Here is a 20,165-nt window from a genome sequence, read left to right on the forward strand (position 1 = left end):
GTGCCAGGATAGAAGGAGTTTAAAGAAGCAGCTCTAACATGCGCTCGAACAACTGAACCTTAGAGCTTCAACTAACAAATGTTTTAGCAGTCGACTTGTCAAACGATTATTGCTGTTGTACATCGAGACTTTTTAAATATTATCAACCAAATAAAGTAGAAATATGGCGACTAAAGGCTTCTAGATCGATAATATTTACAAATAACGTGTATTTTTGATTAGTGTATTCTTTTTTAACGTTTTGATTTCATATTTGCAGTGTCTTTGTCTGTATCGTCAGTAATGATTCCGATCATCAGAATGTAAATTATTTTTATAACCGACTAGTCACGATTAGTTAATTGTTGCAGCCCGCCAAAATATACATTTGAGTATTGAATGTGCCTCAATGGACAACTAACTTTATGACCATTGTGGTTCTTGGACTTCCACGAGGACTCACACATTGCAATACAATGACCAGATTAAGTGATAACTAAAGTGTAAATAATTCAAATAGCAAATATAGCTACATATGGTCAAATAAGGAACAAATAATCTGATGAGTAAATGTATAATTGGAAGTAGATTGGTTCCCATGGTTCCCTTGTAGAGAATATAAATGTTAAAACAACAGATAGAGTGTAAAGGAAAGCCGGTGCTACATTAGCAGTCTCCAGTTTGTTGGAGGTTTGATTTCTGCTGAAATGGACCAAATATTTAGTGACGTTCTGTCTGTCTGAAGAGGCCTGTCCCGTTTTCAGCTGAGGTCTCTGATTGGCTCTGACAGCTGTCAATCATGTGTCTCCTTCTCTTCACTCTGATTTCCAACTGAATTTAAGGTGTTCTAAAAACTAAAAGGACGAAACATTTGTGCAGTGTATTTAAATTCACCGAATAAAGAATGAATGTGAGATTGAAAATGTTTTGAGTTTGTGATTAGTTTGTGCTCGGCATGTCATGATCGTTTAGTATTCCATTATTGTGAGACAAAACTTTATGATATAACGATCAATGTTTAAATCACTTAATTTTGCTTCTAAAATAGCCACAATAATAACAATAATAATAACAACAATAATAAAAATAATAATAAAAATAACAATAAAAATAATAATAATAAAAATAATAATAAAAATAGTAATAAAAATAAAACAAATAAAAATGAAAATAACAATAATAATGAAAATAAAAATAAATAAATATAAAAATAAATATATAAATAAATATAAAAATAAATATAAAAATAAATGTAAAAATATATATATAAATATATGTATATAAATATTTATTCAGTAAACACAGAAATAAACCACAAATCTTAAACATGACATGCAGAAGACTCTGGATGTACCTGCTGAGCTCATCCTCCAGGTGGCGCAGTCTGTCGGTCAGAGTGGTGCGTTCAGTTCTGAGCGTGTCACAGTCCTGCTGCAAACTTACACACTTCTGCTGCAACGACACACACTCCGCTGTACACAAACAAACATCACAAACACAGAGAGAGGGGCTGGTCATTATTACAACTTTTATACTTTTGGGTGCTGGTCTATAGCTTGTATTTGGCTGTGGGTGCTGGTCTGTACCTTGTATTTGGCTGTGGGTGCTGGTCTGTACCTTGTATTTGGCCGTGGGTGCTGGTCTGTACCTTGTATTTGGCCGTGGGTGCTGGTCTGTACCTTGTATGTGGCTGTGGGTGCTGGTCTGTACCTTGTATGTGGCTGTGGGTGCTGGTCTGTACCTTGTATTTGGCTGTGGGTGCTGGTCTGTACCTTGTATTTGGCTGTGGGTGCTGGTCTGCTGCTGACTGAAGGCCTCTTGCAGGCGGCTGATCTCCTGCTCGTACTTTGAGGCCGTGCCCCTCCACAGCTCCAGCTCCGAGCGCACGGACAGAAGGTCGGACTGAAGGGCGGAGATCTCCCGCTCTCTCTCCGATGAGGCCGAGTCCAGCGCGTGACGAAGGACCAGGATCTGAGACCAAACCAAAAGAGTTTAGACATGGTACAGATCAGGTAGTGCTGTTACCATCTGAACTATGGTGACACGGGCGACTTGTTGTCACACCAGTTTAGCTTGTTTTTAGACTATGGGGGGCACCAGAGTCTCATCCATCAATGGGAAACACTGTAGCCATTACCACTACAGTTAACACAAAACTACTATTCAAATGATTCTGTCTGGTCTGCTACAGAAATAAAGCTGCCAAGCAAACTACTATCATTACTTATTTGACTACTAATACTAATACTACTACTTCTATTGCTACTTCACTAAATCTCTTCCAAGATTTTGCAGAGCAGTGAAAACCCTCTGACACAAATGGTCTGGTGTACATAAATAAAGCCTGGACAGTGGCGTGGCCTGCTCTGTGCCTGAGGCGTTACCTCCTCCTGAGCAGAGTACAGCTCCTCTCTGGTGCTGCAGATGGTGCTCTCCCTCTGTTCTCTCAGAGCCTCCATGTCGCCCTGAAGCTTCAACAACTGACCTGCACCACACATGAACACAAACAGATCACACCATGAAAACAAAACATTTATTGACTCACACATTAGCTACTGTCCACATTTAAGATGAAGATTATTTCACTCATTCATTTTAAAGTAGGTCTTATTTATAGTTTCAGACTAATTCCTGTTTTGAACACCATGTGTAAGAATTTAGATCACTGAAAATAGTATTTTGCAATACTGCTTTAACAACAGTTTTAATTATACATCACCTCAAACAAACCAGGGTTGTCACAATTATAACCTTTCAAACTAGATTTTGATACCATAATATTTACAAAAAATGCTCTTTTTGGACAATAGAATGCAACTTTCAACACTAAAGAATAAGGTAGTACTTTCTTTATGTTAGCATGTGGACTGTGGTTCTGGTAAAGCGTGAGCTCGTTCTAAAACTGTTCGGAAGGTCCAACTGCGTCCCGTTTGTGTCATTTTTTGCATATTTGAGTATGTAGGTTTGATACTAGTATCAGAATTGATTAACATCAGATTTTCGACACTTGAAACCTCTACAAATAGAACAGGACAGTGTTTAATAACTATAACCACAGATGCATTTGGGCCACACCCCACAGCAGCTATGTGTTGGTGCATTTATATTTCATGAGTACTTTGACACTGCACATGTGGCACTCACTCTGCAGGTACTGGATCTGTTTGGTGGACTCTTCTCTGAGGTGGAGGTTGTTCCTGCGCTCCTCCTCCAGAAGAGCTACAAAAACACATTTATGCCCATCAGAAACCAAGAACACATCACCACAAGCAGCGTGTGACAGCAGTAGAGCAGTGTCACGGGAGCATCTCGGTGTAGGAGCTTGTACCCTGTAGTTGCTGGCACTTGTGTTTGCCGGCGTTGGCGCTCTCTTGAGCCCCGAGCAGCTCGCAGTGCAGGTGGTGAATGACCTGCTCTGTGTCTGAGGGCTCCAGCCCCGCTCTGTGCAGCTCTGCTACAACAACAAAAGCATTCAGACTTTAACTACATTCACAGGAGGAACCCTAAATCTTCCCGTTTGACAAAATCACTCAGAGGTCAATTCTTTAAATAACGTGTGTTAAACGCTAAACAGTGACACTAAACCATAACACAGCCAGTGACCTCCTACAGCGTATTCATTTCAGGTTTATAACTTAACATGATAAACTATTAAATACGGTAAATGTCTAAAACTTTGACATTGCAGTTCATACTGGTTGTGTGGCTCATGAATTGAAACCTATTTAGATTTCTACAACAATATAAACCTTTTAAATGACATCCTGTTTCAACAGTTGATCGAGTAATTCACCTTTGAGCAAAGCCACTCTGTTCTGAGGTTCATTCAGGTCCTGGTCGTCCATGTTTCCGTCTGAGAAAAGACAAGGTTTTACTTTGAACTCAGTCGTAATCCACGCATTTCTTCAAAATAAAACCCGTGACCAAATCCTGACCTGAAGTGTCGTCGCTGCTGCGGTCTTTGCTCGGGCTCAGAGTGTCCGACATGTCCGACTCTTTGGCGTCCATCGCGTTTCCTGCTGACACGGGACAAACGCACAACAATGAACACACGATACAACATGGGACAAAACAGGAGAGACAAAAGAGAAGACAAAAGAGAAGAATACAGAGAGACAATGAGTCACAGGTTAAAAACAGGGCAGAGAACGGAGGAAAGAAATGACAAAAATCTTTCAAATAACCACATTCCAGTCAGTCATTTGCATTAAATATTAGTTAAACGAGGAGGTGTCTTAGGTGTTTAACTTCCTCGTGGCTCTCATAAAGCCTTTGGCACAGTACACAGCTTTAAAAGTGCTTTTTCAGACCTCCATTGCACAGTGAACTCGCCCTCACAACATAGGCATTTTATCAATCACAAACCTGTAGCAAACATGTGGCTAATAATTAGATGCAGATAGTGTGCAGCTGTCTGATTTTGACACAAAGAGCTGTTTTTACAATAAGGGGAAAGGAGTAAACTTCACCCATTCCAATAATTTTCACTTTTTTCATAGTTGTGGTTGAAAATTCCCTTGTGCGTAAAGGAAAAGTACCTTTGAGCCGATCAGGGCTGCCCAGGTTATCGTCCTCGGAGGTTTGATTGTTCTGAAGGTGAGCGTCCATCGCTTCTACACAAACAGGAAAACAAAAAAATAAGCAAGGAACTGACATCGAGACAACACCGCGATCCGAACTCACCGTCAAAATTGGCGATTTTGTGAAGGGCAGAACTGACGGACTGTTTGACGGCTGCGGAGACAAGAAGACAAATTACACTTCAACTGACACACGGAATCAAAGTTCTGAGCCACTGAAGGAACAGGACGGTAATCCAACATGATGAGGAAAAATTAACGAGCAAAAGCATCAGACGTGCAACAAAACACACTGAGGAGGCATAACAATATGAGCACTTGTCAAAGATGAAGCTCCACCCACATTCTGGCCATCTGCATTCAAACGACGTGTTAAAGTTTAAGCGTCTTTGGTCAAGAGAGATCGATGCCACTGCAGACCGGGACTCGGGACTCGGGACTCGGGACTCGGGACTCGGGACTCGGACTCTAGACCTGGTTTGAGTCCTGGTCTATAGGGCACCCCCTGTAGACCGGGAGCCATATACAAGCACTGGACAAAAATCGAACAAAAAAACTTAAACCAGGACTTAAACCAGGACTTAAACCAGGACTTAAACCAGGACTTAAACCAGGACTTAAACCAGGACTTAGACCAGGACTTAGACCAGGACTTAGACCAGGACTTAGACCAGGACTTAGACCAGGACTTAGACCAGGACTTAGACCAGGACTTAAACCAGGACTACTGCACCCTTTGTAGACCGGGAAGACACACATGAGCTGGCGGTTTGGAAAGGCTTAAAGTGCGTGACGATTTTCTAATTTTGACATCATTTGGTGCATTTTGTACCCGTTGTGACTATGAATTACAGTTTTACACCAATCAAGCCGGTATTTGTGGACTAAAGTGGACAGTGACAGTAATCTCACTAGGAAGACTCGTTCTGTCCAAGGTTTACACAAAATAAACAACTTTTTTGACCCTCTAAAACAGTCATCCAACATGATAAAAGTGCCCTCACATGATTTCACTTGTCCCAGCCGTTGCGAGGTTATTTCCTACTGTGATGTCATCAATTACAACCAGGAAGTAAACTGATCAACTTAAAAAACATGCCATTCTGGGATCAGCTTGGTATAACTTTTAGAGCGACATGTTAAATATAATCATCTCGACTGCATTTTAGTTCAGTCAATAGTCCAGCCCATCATTCAAACCACTTTAAAACTCATTCAAATGACTTTCACCGGGTAAAACAAACACTTTCAAACACCCGCTCAAGCGCAGTGGTCATGCTGTTATGCCCGATGTGAAAAACAAAGACAGAATGAAACAGAAATGAAACAAAAATGCAAAAAAATGCAACAAAAATGTCCCAGAAAGTGGCAAAAGTCCCAGCTGCGGTGAATTACTCACGCGGACACTCAATTAGCTGCTGTATTCGAGTCGAGTCTCCTCCGCTGTTGTTTAGGTGACAGTTGTCTGACGGAAAGAAGAATCGCGCATTACACAAGATGTTTTTTTTTATTTTCCATTCAGGGCGACGAACAAAGCACGGACAGAAGAGAAGAGAAAATTGCACGAGGCAAACGAAAAGGTAACGAGACGATGGATAACTGCAGAGGGAAAGAAGAAACGCTCAGACAAAGGACGAGTCGAGCGACGGCTGCTTCAAAAAGCGGTTCAAGAGTGCAGGAAAAAACAATGACAAAACCCTCTTTGTCAATCTGCAACAAAACCAGGTCTAAAGACACAACTCAAAATCACAAACCAGAGCAACCAGATCGACGTAAGAACAGAAACACTAACATTAGGACTGAAGAAGTGATCAATAAATGACTCTTTTTAATCGCTAATGAGAGCCAGTTGACTATTCAGAAACATTTGACTTTAACGACGATCATCGATAAAGCATAGTTTTCCCAATCGGCCGTTGTCAGGCCGCGTTACCGTGACGACCGGTGATGCATATCGTGATCAGGGATGTCAAGAGAAGTCTGTTAGTCGTGATTATTCAGGTCACAATATAAACGCAATCGGACTAAAACATACAGATTGTGACCATTTAAGACGCAAAAATCAAGTCTTTTTACTTTAATCTACAGTAAAAGAATATATAAAAACTAAATGTTAGTTTGTTTCTCTGTTAGAGAGTTACATTTCTTTAAACTTTTCTCAAATAGAAATGTGTTAAGACGATGTTTATTAAAGAAAATTAAAGATCACACTGTTGAACGATCGTTACATGTTGTTTGACACTTGTTTTTTACACAATAACTAATTTTAAATTTGATAATGCGACATCCCCAATTGAGATTTACATGTGGATGAGGAGATTATGAGATTTGTAATATTTTTGGCTAAAAACTCTAATAATGGAGGAGAGAAGACACGAGGAGTGGAAACACAACTAAAAGCTTTAACTTATCGCCTGAAACAAGTTCAAATATTTTACAAGTTCAAATATTTAAAAAGTTTAAAAAGTATTATGCAGCCATCACAAAATGTCTCTTCAATAATGCACCGAAATGTAAGTGATATATTGTACACGGTTTATATCTTTAACGTGCTGGTTACGATGTTGTAAACAAACATTGCACATTTGTCTGATAATTAAACCTCAACACGTTTAAAGACATGTTTTCACACATTTTTGTTTAGATTGACATGATATCGTCTGAGTATTATCACTCATTTCTGTCCAACCGTAGTAAAGTAGCCCCAGAATAACTTCCCTGACCAATCCTACGTTACAGACTTGCAAACAAACCGCCGAATAAACACACATAAATCGTACGCTTAAATATTCAAATCTCGACAATTCTTTTTACAACCAGAGGCGTTGAATCGCAGCTTTTGGTTCATAAATCTACCGTCGTCTTGCTCCGCGTCCGTGTCGGTGTCGTCGTCCTCTTCCTCGTGCAGCGCTCCCTCCCCGGGCTCCCGTAGCGCGGCGGTCAGGTCGGGCTGAGCGTCGCCGTCGCCGACCTCCACCACTTCTGTGGACTCGCTCTCCTCCTCGGCCTCCGGGGGCGCTCCGCCTTCACCGGGCTCCTCTGCCGCGCCGCACGTTTCCACGGCCACATCTGACCACAGCGGAGACACGGCGTTTCGTTTTCGTTTCCTTTACCGCCATCGTGAATCGTGCGGTCGCGTCAAGCCCACAGCTAAAGCCAGAGTTCAGCCAAAGTTGTGAAATGACCAGTGATTCGTTTCCCTTTGGTTATTTTTCTCGCCCGGTTTAAAGTGTTTTCAGTCCGTCACCAGGAGAAAGGAAGTGGAGGATCGCAGCCACAAATGCACCAGGATCACCAGAGAGGTCGTCGCCATAGAGACAACAGAGAATGTGTGAATCTCAAGAACCAAAAGCAATGAACGCATTTCCTTCCAGGCACCGGGAAACATTACCCCACATCTTTTCACCTTAATTACACGTTCAAAAATCAATCAATTCTAGAAAACCAAGAGGAAAGAGAAATGGTGATGAAGAAAGCGGCGATGAAGAGGAGGGTGAGACATGCGGTCGTCGGGGACTCCGTACGTTCTAGGCATTTTGTGTTCATCAGTTTTGTGTCGGAGCGTCCGTCCCCCGCGGCTCGTTTTACCGGGAATTGTTTTTGGCCCCATTTACTTTTGTGGCGTCTCCTGCTCGTCTCCATGGAGATCAGAGAGTTTTGTGTCATGTTTCGGCAGGTGGGCGGTGTTCTTTTATTCATTTTTTTTGCCCTGGACTCTGCTGCATTTTCAAGAAATTGCACTTCACAGTGGTTTTAGGACTGCATACTAACTCCTACTCAAGTCATATATTTTAGTGTAAGAAGTACTTTGTGTTTCTTGCGGCGATCCTTCCGATATGATTTTAGTTCTTCTCTTTTTTTATGTCCGTCCATCGAAGATTGTGTGCACCATTCAATGTTTAAAGCAGGCATGTCCAAACTAAGGCCCGGGGGCCAAAAGCGGCCCTCAGACCAAATGTTATTGGCCCTCCAGCTTCCTTCTAAGTTTGTCCAAACAGCAAAAAGTAGTACTTTTAACTGTAAAGTTAAAAAAAATCCAAGCATTTTGACATTATACCCACCTAATATTAATGTTCTAAGTATTATTAAAGGTGTGGCAGCTCATGGAAACTATGTCAAATGTATTCAACGTGTTTTTTCTGGCCCTTAGCCCCGTATAAGTTTCAAAATGCGGCCCTCAGTGAAAAAAGTTTGGACACGCCTGGTTTAAAGTAATACATCAGAGGTTATTGTGAGGGAAGTCCAGACGGTTACTCTTACTTTAGTAGTTCTGCTCGAGTACCACTACACTGTACTTCTATTTAATATTATGAAGTAACGTTCCTGTTTTTGGCTTCTCTATCCACCTCAAGAACAATAAAATCTCCATGGAGAAATTAATGTTCCGGACCCTGCTTTAAATGGACAATTATGACTAGTATAATCTTAGTTTTCATTAGTTATGGTTAAGAGTTAGCGCAGGGGATTGTGGGTATTTTCGGCCAAGTGTCTTCATCACAATTTGAACACCAGTACGTGGACGTCTGATGTGAAGCCCTGAACGAAATGCCTGGAGTTTATAGAGAGTCCCACATTTGTTAGCAAATGAAATCGACGAGGGGGCGGGGCGAGGCGGCAGAGGGCGTGGCTGTGATTGGACGGCGGCGGGCGTGGTCACGTGACTCACCCAGGCTGTTGTTCTCTTTTATGCTTTTCTCCTGAAGCTGCTCGAGTCGCACTGTGAACGGCAAAACCCATAAAAGGAAACAGGAAGCACAAGGAGGAGGCGTGGTCAGCAGAGGAGCGCGTGATTGGCTGGTTTCATTAATGACGTTCGGGGAGGGTAATTAGGTTATTGTTGTGAAATCGAAGTACAGAAAAGCAACCAAAAAAGAGCGTCGGGACAAATTTGTGAACCTGTGTCTCAAAAGATAAATACATTTTTTCTACTTTAAAAGAAAAAAACAAACAAAGACAAACAAATAACGGGGCGTAATTACAAGTACCACCTAATCAAGTTAAGATTATTTAAATTGAATTGCTTGAAAAGTTCAATCTGTATTTTATTGCTTTTTTTATATTTTACTTCCAGATTTTGATCATTTCTTTAGATCAAGTTTGAAGAGTTTTAAGGGGTTTCTAGGCCCACTTATGTTTAAACATGTATATTATGTGCTTTTGTCTACACCCTTTGAAGAGAAGAATAAAGCATCTGTAACAACATTTGTTTTCTATGATTTTGTAGATTTGTGTTAGCGTTAGCTTCCATTCTTTGGGGTAAATCCGAATCATAAGTGGTTTTGTGTGAATATTGCTGCCCCCTTGTGGCTGGTTGGAGGAAAGACAGTATTTTTGTAAAATGTAAAGCAAAACAAGTCTCTTTTGAAGCCTTATTAGCTCATGACCGCAGCAATATCAGTGAACAAGTGTCATCTGTACTGATTATTTATGTTTTTTAGCCGTTTGTTCAGTGATTTTGATGCATAGTTTGGTTGTTCTATGAAGCACTTTGCAATAAGTTATGTACAAATTTTGTTAAACAAATACATTTGGCTTGTTAAATCACCACTGCATATTAGAGAGTGATGATTCTGAGACATCCAGGCACAGATTATGATAGATCCAAAACATTTTACCACATTTTTGGATATTATCTTCTTTGTTACACATCTATGTCATTCCACGTCTCTGAACTGCACCGGCACACGTGTAAAGCTCCGCCCGTCGTACCTTGGAGCGCGGCCAGCCTCTCGTTGGTGAAGTCGTTGTCCGCCTGCAGGGCCTCGATCCGCGCCTGAAGAACCTGCTCCTTCTCCTCCATCTCCTCCACCTTCAGCTCCAGCTCCCGACGCTCCGATGCCCCTCTCTGGGTCTGCTCCTCGTGTCGCACCTCCGCCGCCTGAAAAGCACACGGGACGACACTCAATCACTTGATTGACGTGGCTGTCAATCACCACAATTTTATTGACCATTCCCCCGGCGTGTCCCGCAGCCTCCTCCTCCTCCTCGTACCTTGATCTTGTCGGTGAGCTCCTTGATCTCGTTGACGGCGGCGTTGTACTTGTTGGCCAGCTCCCGCAGCTCGCCCTGACCCCGCTCCGACATCTCCTTCAGGTGAGTGCACTCGTCCTCCGTGTTGCTCAGGGAACGCTGCGGCGGAGAGGGAAACGTCACCGGCTGAAGACATTTTCTCTGGCCAATATTTTAGGCCATGTGTTTTGTTGTTTGGTGCATCTCTCTTTAAATACTGAGCCCATTTACAGGAAACAAAAACTGGTACAAAGTTCAGCGTTTTTTCTGTCAGTAGATATACAAAAGTCAGAAAGTGGTGCCATTGTTGAACTCTAGTAAATGACACAGGTCCAGACAGTTACACACGACGTCTTCAGATTCTAGAGCGTGAACACAAACTACTCAGTATCTTTATGTTATCAACTCAAAGTAAGATAAGATAATCCTTTATTGTCCCATATGGGGAAATTTCATTGTACTCTGCACTTCACAGTTTGAGCGTGAAGGGCTTTAACTGATGCCTCAGACAGCACATCGTCACGGGAACGAGGTCACATGCTTTATCATCCGGCCCTAGAACGAGTGGTTCTCGAGTTCTGAAATGATAAATGATCTGAATGGCTTGTTCCTGAAGTGGAAGTGCTGCAGCACGACCTAGTGGCCGTTAGTGGAAATGCATACAGTGAGTCTCCAAAACAGCACTTTTCTCTGCCGTGAACAGCATGTATTTTATGAGTTTGGTGATAAAACAAACAATATTCAGATGACGTTCCGCTAATCCAACAAAAATGTTATTATGTGCAATACTGTCATATCCATGTACAATACTCTGACATAATGTCAATCATATTGGTGCAATATTCCCTGTCCATACAACTGCTGTAAATAAGAGTGCTACTTGTGTTACTATTATTTTCTTAGTTTCTTTTTTACTTTTATTTAAGAAGTGTTTTTTTGTAAGAGCTTCTCTATTAAGAGTATTTTTTTTTTAAGTCTTCAATAAGTTATCCGTTCTCTCACTACTGTACCTACTTTGCGTTGTAACAGTGGAATTTCCCCATTGCGTGGACAAATAAAGGCTAATCTTAGCTCATCTTAAAAGGAATGTTTCAGTATCAGAAGAAAATACATTAAATTCACCCAGAAAAGTGCAGAAATATTGTGTTTACAGCTCCTTTTGCAGCATGTTTTGACTTTCTTTAAATATACCTGTACACATGCACTTAACCACATTTTACGATGCTTCGCCGTGTTACCCGGTGTTACACGTTCTCTCCCCGTGAACGGCGCACAGAGCAGCTCGTGGAGGGGACACACCCCTGCCTCACCTCGACCTCGGACAGTTTGCGGACGACCTCGATCTTCTCCTGCAGCACTCGCCTCAGAGACTCTTTGGCCGTGGTCTCGTAGTTGTGTTTGTCCTCCTGCAGCGCCAGCAGCTCTTTACGGATGCCCTCCTCCGTTTGGGACTGAGGACGCAAACCAGCACTTGCATTCATTTCAAGCACGGGAACCAAGACGCGTGTGAGTGACCGAGTATGTAACCAACGCGCCACAGAAACACCATTCAGAGTTTATTCATAAATTAAATGTGCAAGACAAAAACATGTTTGATTTAGATTCATTGAAGGTGCCGTCTTAAAAACATACATGCCAGGTATAATATGCAGGGAGCCTGAAGTCAAATTGAATCACTTTAAAGATGATGATCAAAAACATGCACGGCCATTTGTTTTTGAAGTGAAAACCTTTATATCAAGAAAACAATTATATAAAAAATACGCATTAAGACCCATAACATCGTGATTAAAATGTTTTAAGGGCCTTAATTTCAGCCATTTTAATACGCGTGATAAAGTTGGATATGTACAGGATCTTTCATGAACTTTTTAATTCTTCAACCATATCTGTGCCACTTGAGTGAATGAGTTTTAGTGTATCATTATATAATAATAATAATAAAATATAATAAAAATAGTAATAAAATAAAATCATAATTAAAAATACAAATAATACAAAAAAATACAAATAATAATTTAAAATAATAATAAAAATAAAAAGTAAAAAATAATCAAAATTTAAAAATGCAAAAAATAATTTAAAAATAATAATAAAAATAATAAAAAAATAATAAAGATAATAAATAATAAATAATACAAATTGAAAAGTTTAAATTGAAAAAATAAAAATAATAAAAAATAAATTAAAATCATCATCATCATCATCATCATCATCACCATCACCATCACCATCATCACCATCACCATCATCATCTTACCTTGGAGTAGGCTTGGAGCTGGCTGCCCATCACCTCGAGCCGCGAGAGAAGCCGGTCCTCATCGATCAAGGCCTGAAGAGACAAGACAAGTTTAAACTCTAAAGATTGTGTGTCTGCGAGGAAATATCTAAACAGACAAATCTTCCTCCTTTGACATGTCACACAATAAAGTTTTCACGTGGTCATTCAAACACAACATTAGTGTCCATACAAATGGTTTAGAGGGGCGTGTCTGTACCTGCCAGCTGCTCTCTGAAGCCTCTTGAGTGGAGGACAACAGCCTCTGAAGAGTGGCCAGCTTCTGCTCCAACATCTGCTCTCGGTGTAAGGCCTCCTGAGGACACACAGAGGACAACCACGATGAGAACTACGACTCCGTGTACCGTCTGAAGTAACGCTGGAGAGCGAGAGTACCTGCAGATACTGGGAGAGCTGGAATAGTTCCTGAGAGTACATACTGGGAGTGTTGGCGGACACCTGGAGGAAACAGAGAGGCACGGCCGATGTTTAGATGTTTCAGGTTGTGTTGTTCTTTCACAGAGAGCTTCTTTATTACCACAAGGGGGCGCAAGCGGCCGAAACGCCAAGCAGGTATTTATAAACACAGATACATTTTATGCTCGTTTTAGGTACTTTAACTAATACGTCGCAATATTGACGTAAAAGGTCTGATCATAGAAATGGGACTTTCTGTTCAAAACTGAAGAACTGAACTTCTTCACGATCATTAATTTAGAAGTGGATTTAACCATTTTTAATGGCTACGAGACATGGAAGTAAAGGGGATGTGGGCGGGGTGAAAACACTGGCTCAAACACGCAGGAATCATTTAAAATTCAAAATCATTCAAGCATGTATAGCGACCTGTAAACGTCGATTTGATATTCTCTTCATGAAAGGAACTCGCAGTGAATATATGCTACGGCTGGCAGAAAAATTACATAGTGCACCTTTAATAATGTTTATGGTGGACCGTACTTCCTGAGGTCTATTTTAAAAACACATTTAAACTAAAGCTTGTATTCAATATCCTCCGTCTTAGTCTAATCGCTTTAAGTTCTTTGGGACTGACTATTGCACCACTGTTCAAACCTGCAGCTGTTCAGACTTGATAAAACCCTGCAGCTGTTCAGACTTGATAAAACCCTGCAGCTCATCAGACTTGTTAAAACCCTGCAGCTGTTCAGACTTGATAAAACCCTGCAGCTGTTCAGACTTGATAAAACCCTGCAGCTCATCAGACTTGATAAAACCCTGCAGGTCATCAGACTTGATAAAACCCTGCAGCTCATCAGACTTGATAAAACCCTGCAGCTCATCAGACTTGATAAAACCCTGCAGCTGTTCAGACTTGATAAAACCCTGCAGCTCATCAGACTTGATAAAACCCTGCAGCTCATCAGACTTGATAAAACCCTGCAGCTCATCAGACTTGATAAAACCCTGCAGCTCATCAGACTTGATAAAACCCTGCAGCTGTTCAGACTTGATAAAACCCTGCAGCTCATCAGACTTGATAAAACCCTGCAGCTCATCAGACTTGATAAAACCCTGCAGCTCATCAGACTTGATAAAACCTTGCAGCTCATCAGACTTGATAAAACCCTGCAGCTCATCAGACTTGATAAAACCCTGCAGCTGATCAACAGAGAAGGCCTTAAACTTGGAGACAGTTTATCGTTTCCTGTGGACAAAACCATATTTACAGACATATACATAATGGATAAACCGGGCCAGACGCGCAGCACAACTGTACACACGCCGTTGAAAAGATAAAGGTGCGTTTACCTTGTCTACGGGCAGCGGCAGCGGCGTCTGGATGACACTGAAACGGAAGACAAACGGGTGTTACTACGGCGACGGGAGGGATACGGTAACCACGGCGACATGTTCCTGAAGGTCACGTGTCTTCGCCGCCCGCCGTCCGTTCTGGCTGAACCCGGCGACGGGGGGATGAAGTGTAAAGGCGATTAAAGCCGTTAAAGTACACAATACCCCGCGTTTATACTTCGATTACTGAATAACTGCACTAAGGCTGCAAATGTACATTATTTAAGTACTCATCCAGTCAAACACTTATTTTTTGAGATTTTGCACTGAAATATGGCGCCTGTTTATTCATTTTTGTCATTTTGAGATCACAACGTCGCGGGCGTTGTTATAAAAAGGTGTTTCCGTTTGTGCTTTAGAGTCCGTACGATGACGATTACAAACAGTCAAACGACGGTTCTACAGTCGACGGGGAGACGACCGGCCGGTTAATCGTCGCCGCTTTACCGGGCGTTTTGTCCTTGGATCCTCGGGGTTTGACGCCGGGGGCAGAGAGTGTGAATGAGTGACTGCATCGAAGCCGTGAGGAACAACACTTAAACTCTGCTGAATGTCCACACTTCGCTCAAGCGCCGTGTGTTAAAGGTGCACAACGGAATAAGCCTGGGCACGGTTTTAATCAAAAGTGAAATCTGAAATCCAGTTCTTTCTACTGGTCAATGATCGGCTCAGCTCGTGTTAGAGATCACAGTCTGTTTCTTTGAGTTCAGGCTCTGGAAAAACTTGACCATTCTTGTGTTAAATGGCGACGATTAAAAGTGTGTTTCGTTTATGTTTCGTAAAATGTAAATAAAAACACATTTAACTTTGGTTTATTTTCAAAAATAAAGAAGCATTAACAAAAAAAAAATAACAAAAAATTGATCAATGAGAGAGAAAAAAAACATGGAGATGTTAATGCTTTCCCTGGAATATTCCACTTTAAACTTATCAATACTGAATTTATTTGAGAAAGTGTTTTTATAATTATTTATTCAAAAGGTTCAATAATGTATCTTAAAGGACTTTGGCACTGCTCATATTGGAGTGAAGTAGATACAATCATTTTAGACAAATTAAATAGTCCAGCTTCAGTATTAAGAATGTATAAGAGAATATAAATATATATAAAGGTCATCTTAGTCACTCTCAAATGTTCCACCAAAAACAATAACAGAAATATAGCCGCAAGCGGCAATGATCGGCCCTCGCCACGCCGCCGCCACGCCGCCGCCACGCCGCAAGAGGAGCCCCAATTGTCCTTTTATTACGCCTACTGCTGAATCTGTGACGCTGTCACATCTTCTCCCCTTTGTTTTACCATCAAAAAGCTATTTTATTTTGAATTCTTGGCAAAATGTGCGGCTTTGCCGCACAGACACCGTGACTCTTTGAATGAAAATGTGGATAACTTTTGATGGTCTTGAAGATGAGTCTCACCAAATTTCAGGTTAATAGGGCTGACGCCCTGGGAGGAGTTTGTGAAAGTCTAAAGTGTAAACATGAAAGGTTTCGGTCATCGTTACGGCAACGCCATAACAATTATGACATGAGTCATTGACTTTTTTGATGGGGATGCTAAAATTGAGTTGTGTGTCAAATTTCATATAATTTCGCAAAACTAAACATTTAACCTCCATATAAAATCTGTAGGGGGCGCTGTGGCGCCAAATGAATTTATTTCACTTCAAGTAGGTTTAGGGCAAAGAGTTTAACAACTGATTCTAATTTGACGCAATTCGGACTTTATCTGCGCAAACGGCAGAAATTTTAAATATGGGAGATTTCTGAAATTCTAGCTACAGTTTGCGGCTTCGCCGCTCAGAGACCGTGAGAGGTATCAATGTAATTTGGATAACTTTTGATGTCCCACTCCTCAGTAGCATTTTCACCAAATTTCAGCTTTTTAGGGCCAACGCCCTGGGAGGAGTTCGTAAAAGTACGACGTTTGGAAAAACTCCGAAGTCATGTTTAGCCATTTTTGAAGCAATATGGCCGACATTTGGTTGGGCGGACGGCATTGCCGTAATAATATTTTTTACTTCTCTTGTCACCATCTACCTCTGCGCCAAATTTCATGATTCTACGATCAGATTTTTTTTGGGTCATTTCCAATCTCTCAATGCATTTTTGGTACATTTGGTGGCGCTGACGCGCCAATTTTTTTTATTTTAGAAAAGGGAAATAGCCAGAATGTAGAGAGGCACGATTTTTAGAGGTGTGCAAATTTTTGTGACTTTTCGTCAATGTTCACTGGGTGAAAAATAGGGGGGTTGGTCCCGAGAAGAAGAAAGAAAGAAAGAAAGAAAGAAAGAATAATATTCCGATGCGAAAACAATGTTTCCCATTTTTCAAATATCATAAACTATACATTTTCGGAAAGCGCTCGCGCTTTCCTACCTCATGGTGTGGGTCCCTGGTCACTGACGGGTACTTTCGATAATTTTGAGTGGGCTCCGCCCACTTTGTGTTTTTGGCCCTCTATACAGTAATAATGTTCAATTTTTGCATTACATGCTTATATGCACGGAACATGCAAGAGATGGGGAACGTATTCGTGAGCTACTTAGCGCAAATGAGTGCTTTATATGGGGATGACGACCGCCATCCCAATGTAAAGTGCTCGTTTAGTGCGAACTTTTGCACGGGCTTCGCCCGTTTACAACGGTAATGTTCCATTTTCCTACAACTAATTAGTATGCACGGGGCGTGCATGAGTGGAGGAGTGCGTTAGTGAGTGTTTGGAAGTGGGCGAGCGCTTCGCGCTCGATTACGTGCGCACTTTCGCAGCCGTGCTTCGCACGGCCTTACGAGATTAATAGGCCTCTCGCCAGCTTGTGGCGCTCGGGCCTAACCAGTATTTCAGCAGGACTAAACTAAGTCTGAATGAAGTGTAAAAAAGGAATGAACAAAGGACTAAACCAGGACTAAGACGGCTCTGAACCGTGACTTAAACACAAACACAAAGTCCGACTCTGGTCCGAGACTAAACTCTGTCTGAAAGTCAAAACCTTCACATGGAAACTAAAGTAAGCGGCTTAGACTACTTCAACTGCATTCCTACAAAGTACAACTGAATCCAAGGTGAAGCTGTAAATGATTAGCTGCATAATAACACGGTTACCTCAGTTTGAGTGACGGGACAAAGTTCACTTCAAGGTCTCATTCAGAGTGGGACATCAGAGCGCTGCGACCAACGACAAACTGCACAAAGGTCCCGTCCTCCCGCTCGCCTCAAACTAAACTCTCTTTCACTTTGACCTCCTTCGACCGCTTCCTCAAAGACACGCCTCATTTCATACCTGTGTCTCGTGTCGTGGCTCCGCCCCTCCCGGCTGCCACTGCCCGGAAACAAACGCCCCACAGCTGCAGATCTGGTTTGGCCTTGTGCTCACGGCTATGGTATTTAAGACCTGATTAAGACCCGGCCCCGAGACGTGGCCCCCCCGAGACGTGGCCCCCCCGAGACGTGGCCCCCCCGAGACGTGGCCCCCCCGAGACGTGGCCCCCCCGAGACGTGGCCCCCCCGAGACGTGGCCCCCCGAGACGTGGCCCCCCGAGACGTGGCCCCCCGAGACGTGGCCCCCCCGAGACGTGGCCCCCCCGAGACGTGGCCCCCCGAGACGTGGCCCCCCGAGACGTGGCCCCCCGAGACGTGACGTGGCCCCCCGTTTTCGTTCAATAAAGTGTTTCTAGAGACTTCCAGGCGAAAAACACACCGTTATGTTGCCCAAAAAGAGCCGATGTCTGGAAAGTGTGAGAGCTCCAGTTGTAGAGGCGATAGATCGCGGAGACACACTGCGCATGCGCCATCGAAACAAAAAGCAGCACGGACGCGACCACAACGTGAAGTCAACAGAGCAGCAACGATTCGCCCTTCTACGACCAGTTACATGGGATTTATGATAAGGTCGGTGAGGATGGAACAATCTAACATTTATGTGCAAACTTTGCCCAGCAAGTTTTCCCTCATGTGTTTGAGAATATTCTGTGGGGCTGAAAGCTGCAACTGCTGCTAGTGTGGTGCTGAATGGACAGCAACACATGGGGAAGTCTGTCTCTTCTATGTGAATGTAAATCCTGGTTGTGTAAGGATTAAAAATTGGAAATGAAGATGAAATCTGACACATAATTTCAGCATTAAACTAACACAATAATTGCTGCCTGTGGTTGTATTTGGGCTGTGGAAATAATTTAGAACAATTATTGCATAATATTGAAAAAATGAACTGAACTAGTTCATTTTTTGGAGCTGTGAACTTAGTTCCAAATTTTGAATTATGAACTATGAACTGAACTAGTTCATTTTAAAATGTGTGAACTATGAACTGAACTAGTTCATTTTAAAATGTGTGAACTATGAACTGAACTAGTTCATGTAGAAAGTGAACTTTCCCAACACTGTGAGAATGACTCTTGGATGAGAGTTGAAACTTATAGTTTTGTTCAAACTGAGTCCAGATGATACAACTGAATCTATATCTTTTTCTACAATAACAAAACACGATATAAATGTTTCCTTTCTTTTTTGCTGATAATCGTGAATCGTCATAAAATCGTGATATTTCTCCCCGTGATAACCGCGACTCTAAGTCTAACATAGTGACATTAAAGGACTCACTCGCTGCGGCGGCGAGCCTCCATCCCGTCTGGAAGGAACAGTTTGAGTGTGGACACGATGCAGCCATGAGTCACTGAAACCAGAGAAGAAGAAGTCACACACCATAAGAGAACGCCCTGAACCACGACGTAACCATGTCCCCAACATAAGAGAACGCCTCGAACGACGGCAGAACCATATCCCCAACATAAGAGAACACCCTGAACCACGATGTAACAATATCCCCAACATAAGAGAACACCCTGAACCACGACGTAACCATATCCCCAACATAAGAGAACGCCCTGAACCACGACGTAACCATATCCCCAACATAAGAGAACACCCTGAACCACGACGTAACCATATCCCCAACATAAGAGAACACCCTGAACCACGACGTAACCATATCCCCAACATAAGAGAACGCCCTGAACCACGACGTAACCATATCCCCAACATAAGAGAACACCCTGAACCACGACGTAACCATATCCCCAACATAAGAGAACACCCTGAACCACGACGTAACCATATCCCCAACATAAGAGAACACCCTGAACCACGACGTAACCATATCCCCAACATAAGAGAACGCCCTGAACCACGACGTAACCATATCCCCAACATAAGAGAACACCCTGAACCACGACGTAACCATATCCCCAACATAAGAGAACGCCCTGAACCACGACGTAACCATATCCCCAACATAAGAGAACACCCTGAACCACGACGTAACCATATCCCCAACATAAGAGAACACCCTGAACCACGACGTAACCATATCCCCAACATAAGAGAACACCCTGAACCACGACGTAACCATATCCCCAACATAAGAGAACGCCACGAACCACGACAGAACCATATCCCCAACATAAGAGAACACCCTGAACCACGATGTAAAAATATCCCCAACATAAGA

The 20,165-nt window shown here is 42.3% G+C and overlaps 1 protein-coding gene across 15 annotated transcripts in view; it reads right to left on the reverse strand.

Annotated features, from left to right (window-relative positions):
* slmapa (sarcolemma associated protein a) overlaps positions 1–20,165 on the reverse strand; it is a 42,910-nt gene that overhangs the window by 7,480 nt on the left and 15,265 nt on the right. For 2 of the 15 annotated variants that reach the window (XM_072439950.1, XM_072439952.1), the window contains exons 3-22: positions 19,259–19,331; positions 14,617–14,653; positions 13,243–13,305; positions 13,067–13,162; positions 12,829–12,900; positions 11,879–12,019; positions 10,551–10,688; positions 10,269–10,437; positions 9,226–9,276; positions 7,416–7,628; positions 5,959–6,024; positions 4,663–4,713; positions 4,518–4,592; positions 3,915–3,995; positions 3,773–3,832; positions 3,308–3,430; positions 3,124–3,198; positions 2,364–2,464; positions 1,752–1,950; positions 1,334–1,451 (exon numbers count right to left, since the gene is read on the reverse strand). In XM_072439950.1, the coding sequence (XP_072296051.1) occupies positions 1,334–1,451; positions 1,752–1,950; positions 2,364–2,464; positions 3,124–3,198; positions 3,308–3,430; positions 3,773–3,832; positions 3,915–3,995; positions 4,518–4,592; positions 4,663–4,713; positions 5,959–6,024; positions 7,416–7,628; positions 9,226–9,276; positions 10,269–10,437; positions 10,551–10,688; positions 11,879–12,019; positions 12,829–12,900; positions 13,067–13,162; positions 13,243–13,305; positions 14,617–14,653; positions 19,259–19,331 (2,002 nt within the window). Of the gene's footprint in view, positions 1–1,333; positions 1,452–1,751; positions 1,951–2,363; positions 2,465–3,123; positions 3,199–3,307; positions 3,434–3,772; positions 3,833–3,914; positions 3,999–4,517; positions 4,593–4,662; positions 4,714–5,958; positions 6,025–7,415; positions 7,629–9,225; positions 9,277–10,268; positions 10,438–10,550; positions 10,689–11,878; positions 12,020–12,828; positions 12,901–13,066; positions 13,163–13,242; positions 13,306–14,616; positions 14,654–19,258; positions 19,332–20,165 lie in introns of all 15 variants that reach the window. The other 13 variants (XM_072439947.1, XM_072439951.1, XM_072439954.1 and 10 more) reach the window with 10 other exon arrangements.

Source organism: Eucyclogobius newberryi, unplaced genomic scaffold (genome assembly GCF_026437365.1).
Source record: "Eucyclogobius newberryi isolate DKJ021-1_F unplaced genomic scaffold, fEucNew1.0.hap1 SCAF_11, whole genome shotgun sequence".
Classification (NCBI taxonomy): domain Eukaryota; kingdom Metazoa; phylum Chordata; class Actinopteri; order Gobiiformes; family Gobiidae; genus Eucyclogobius; species Eucyclogobius newberryi.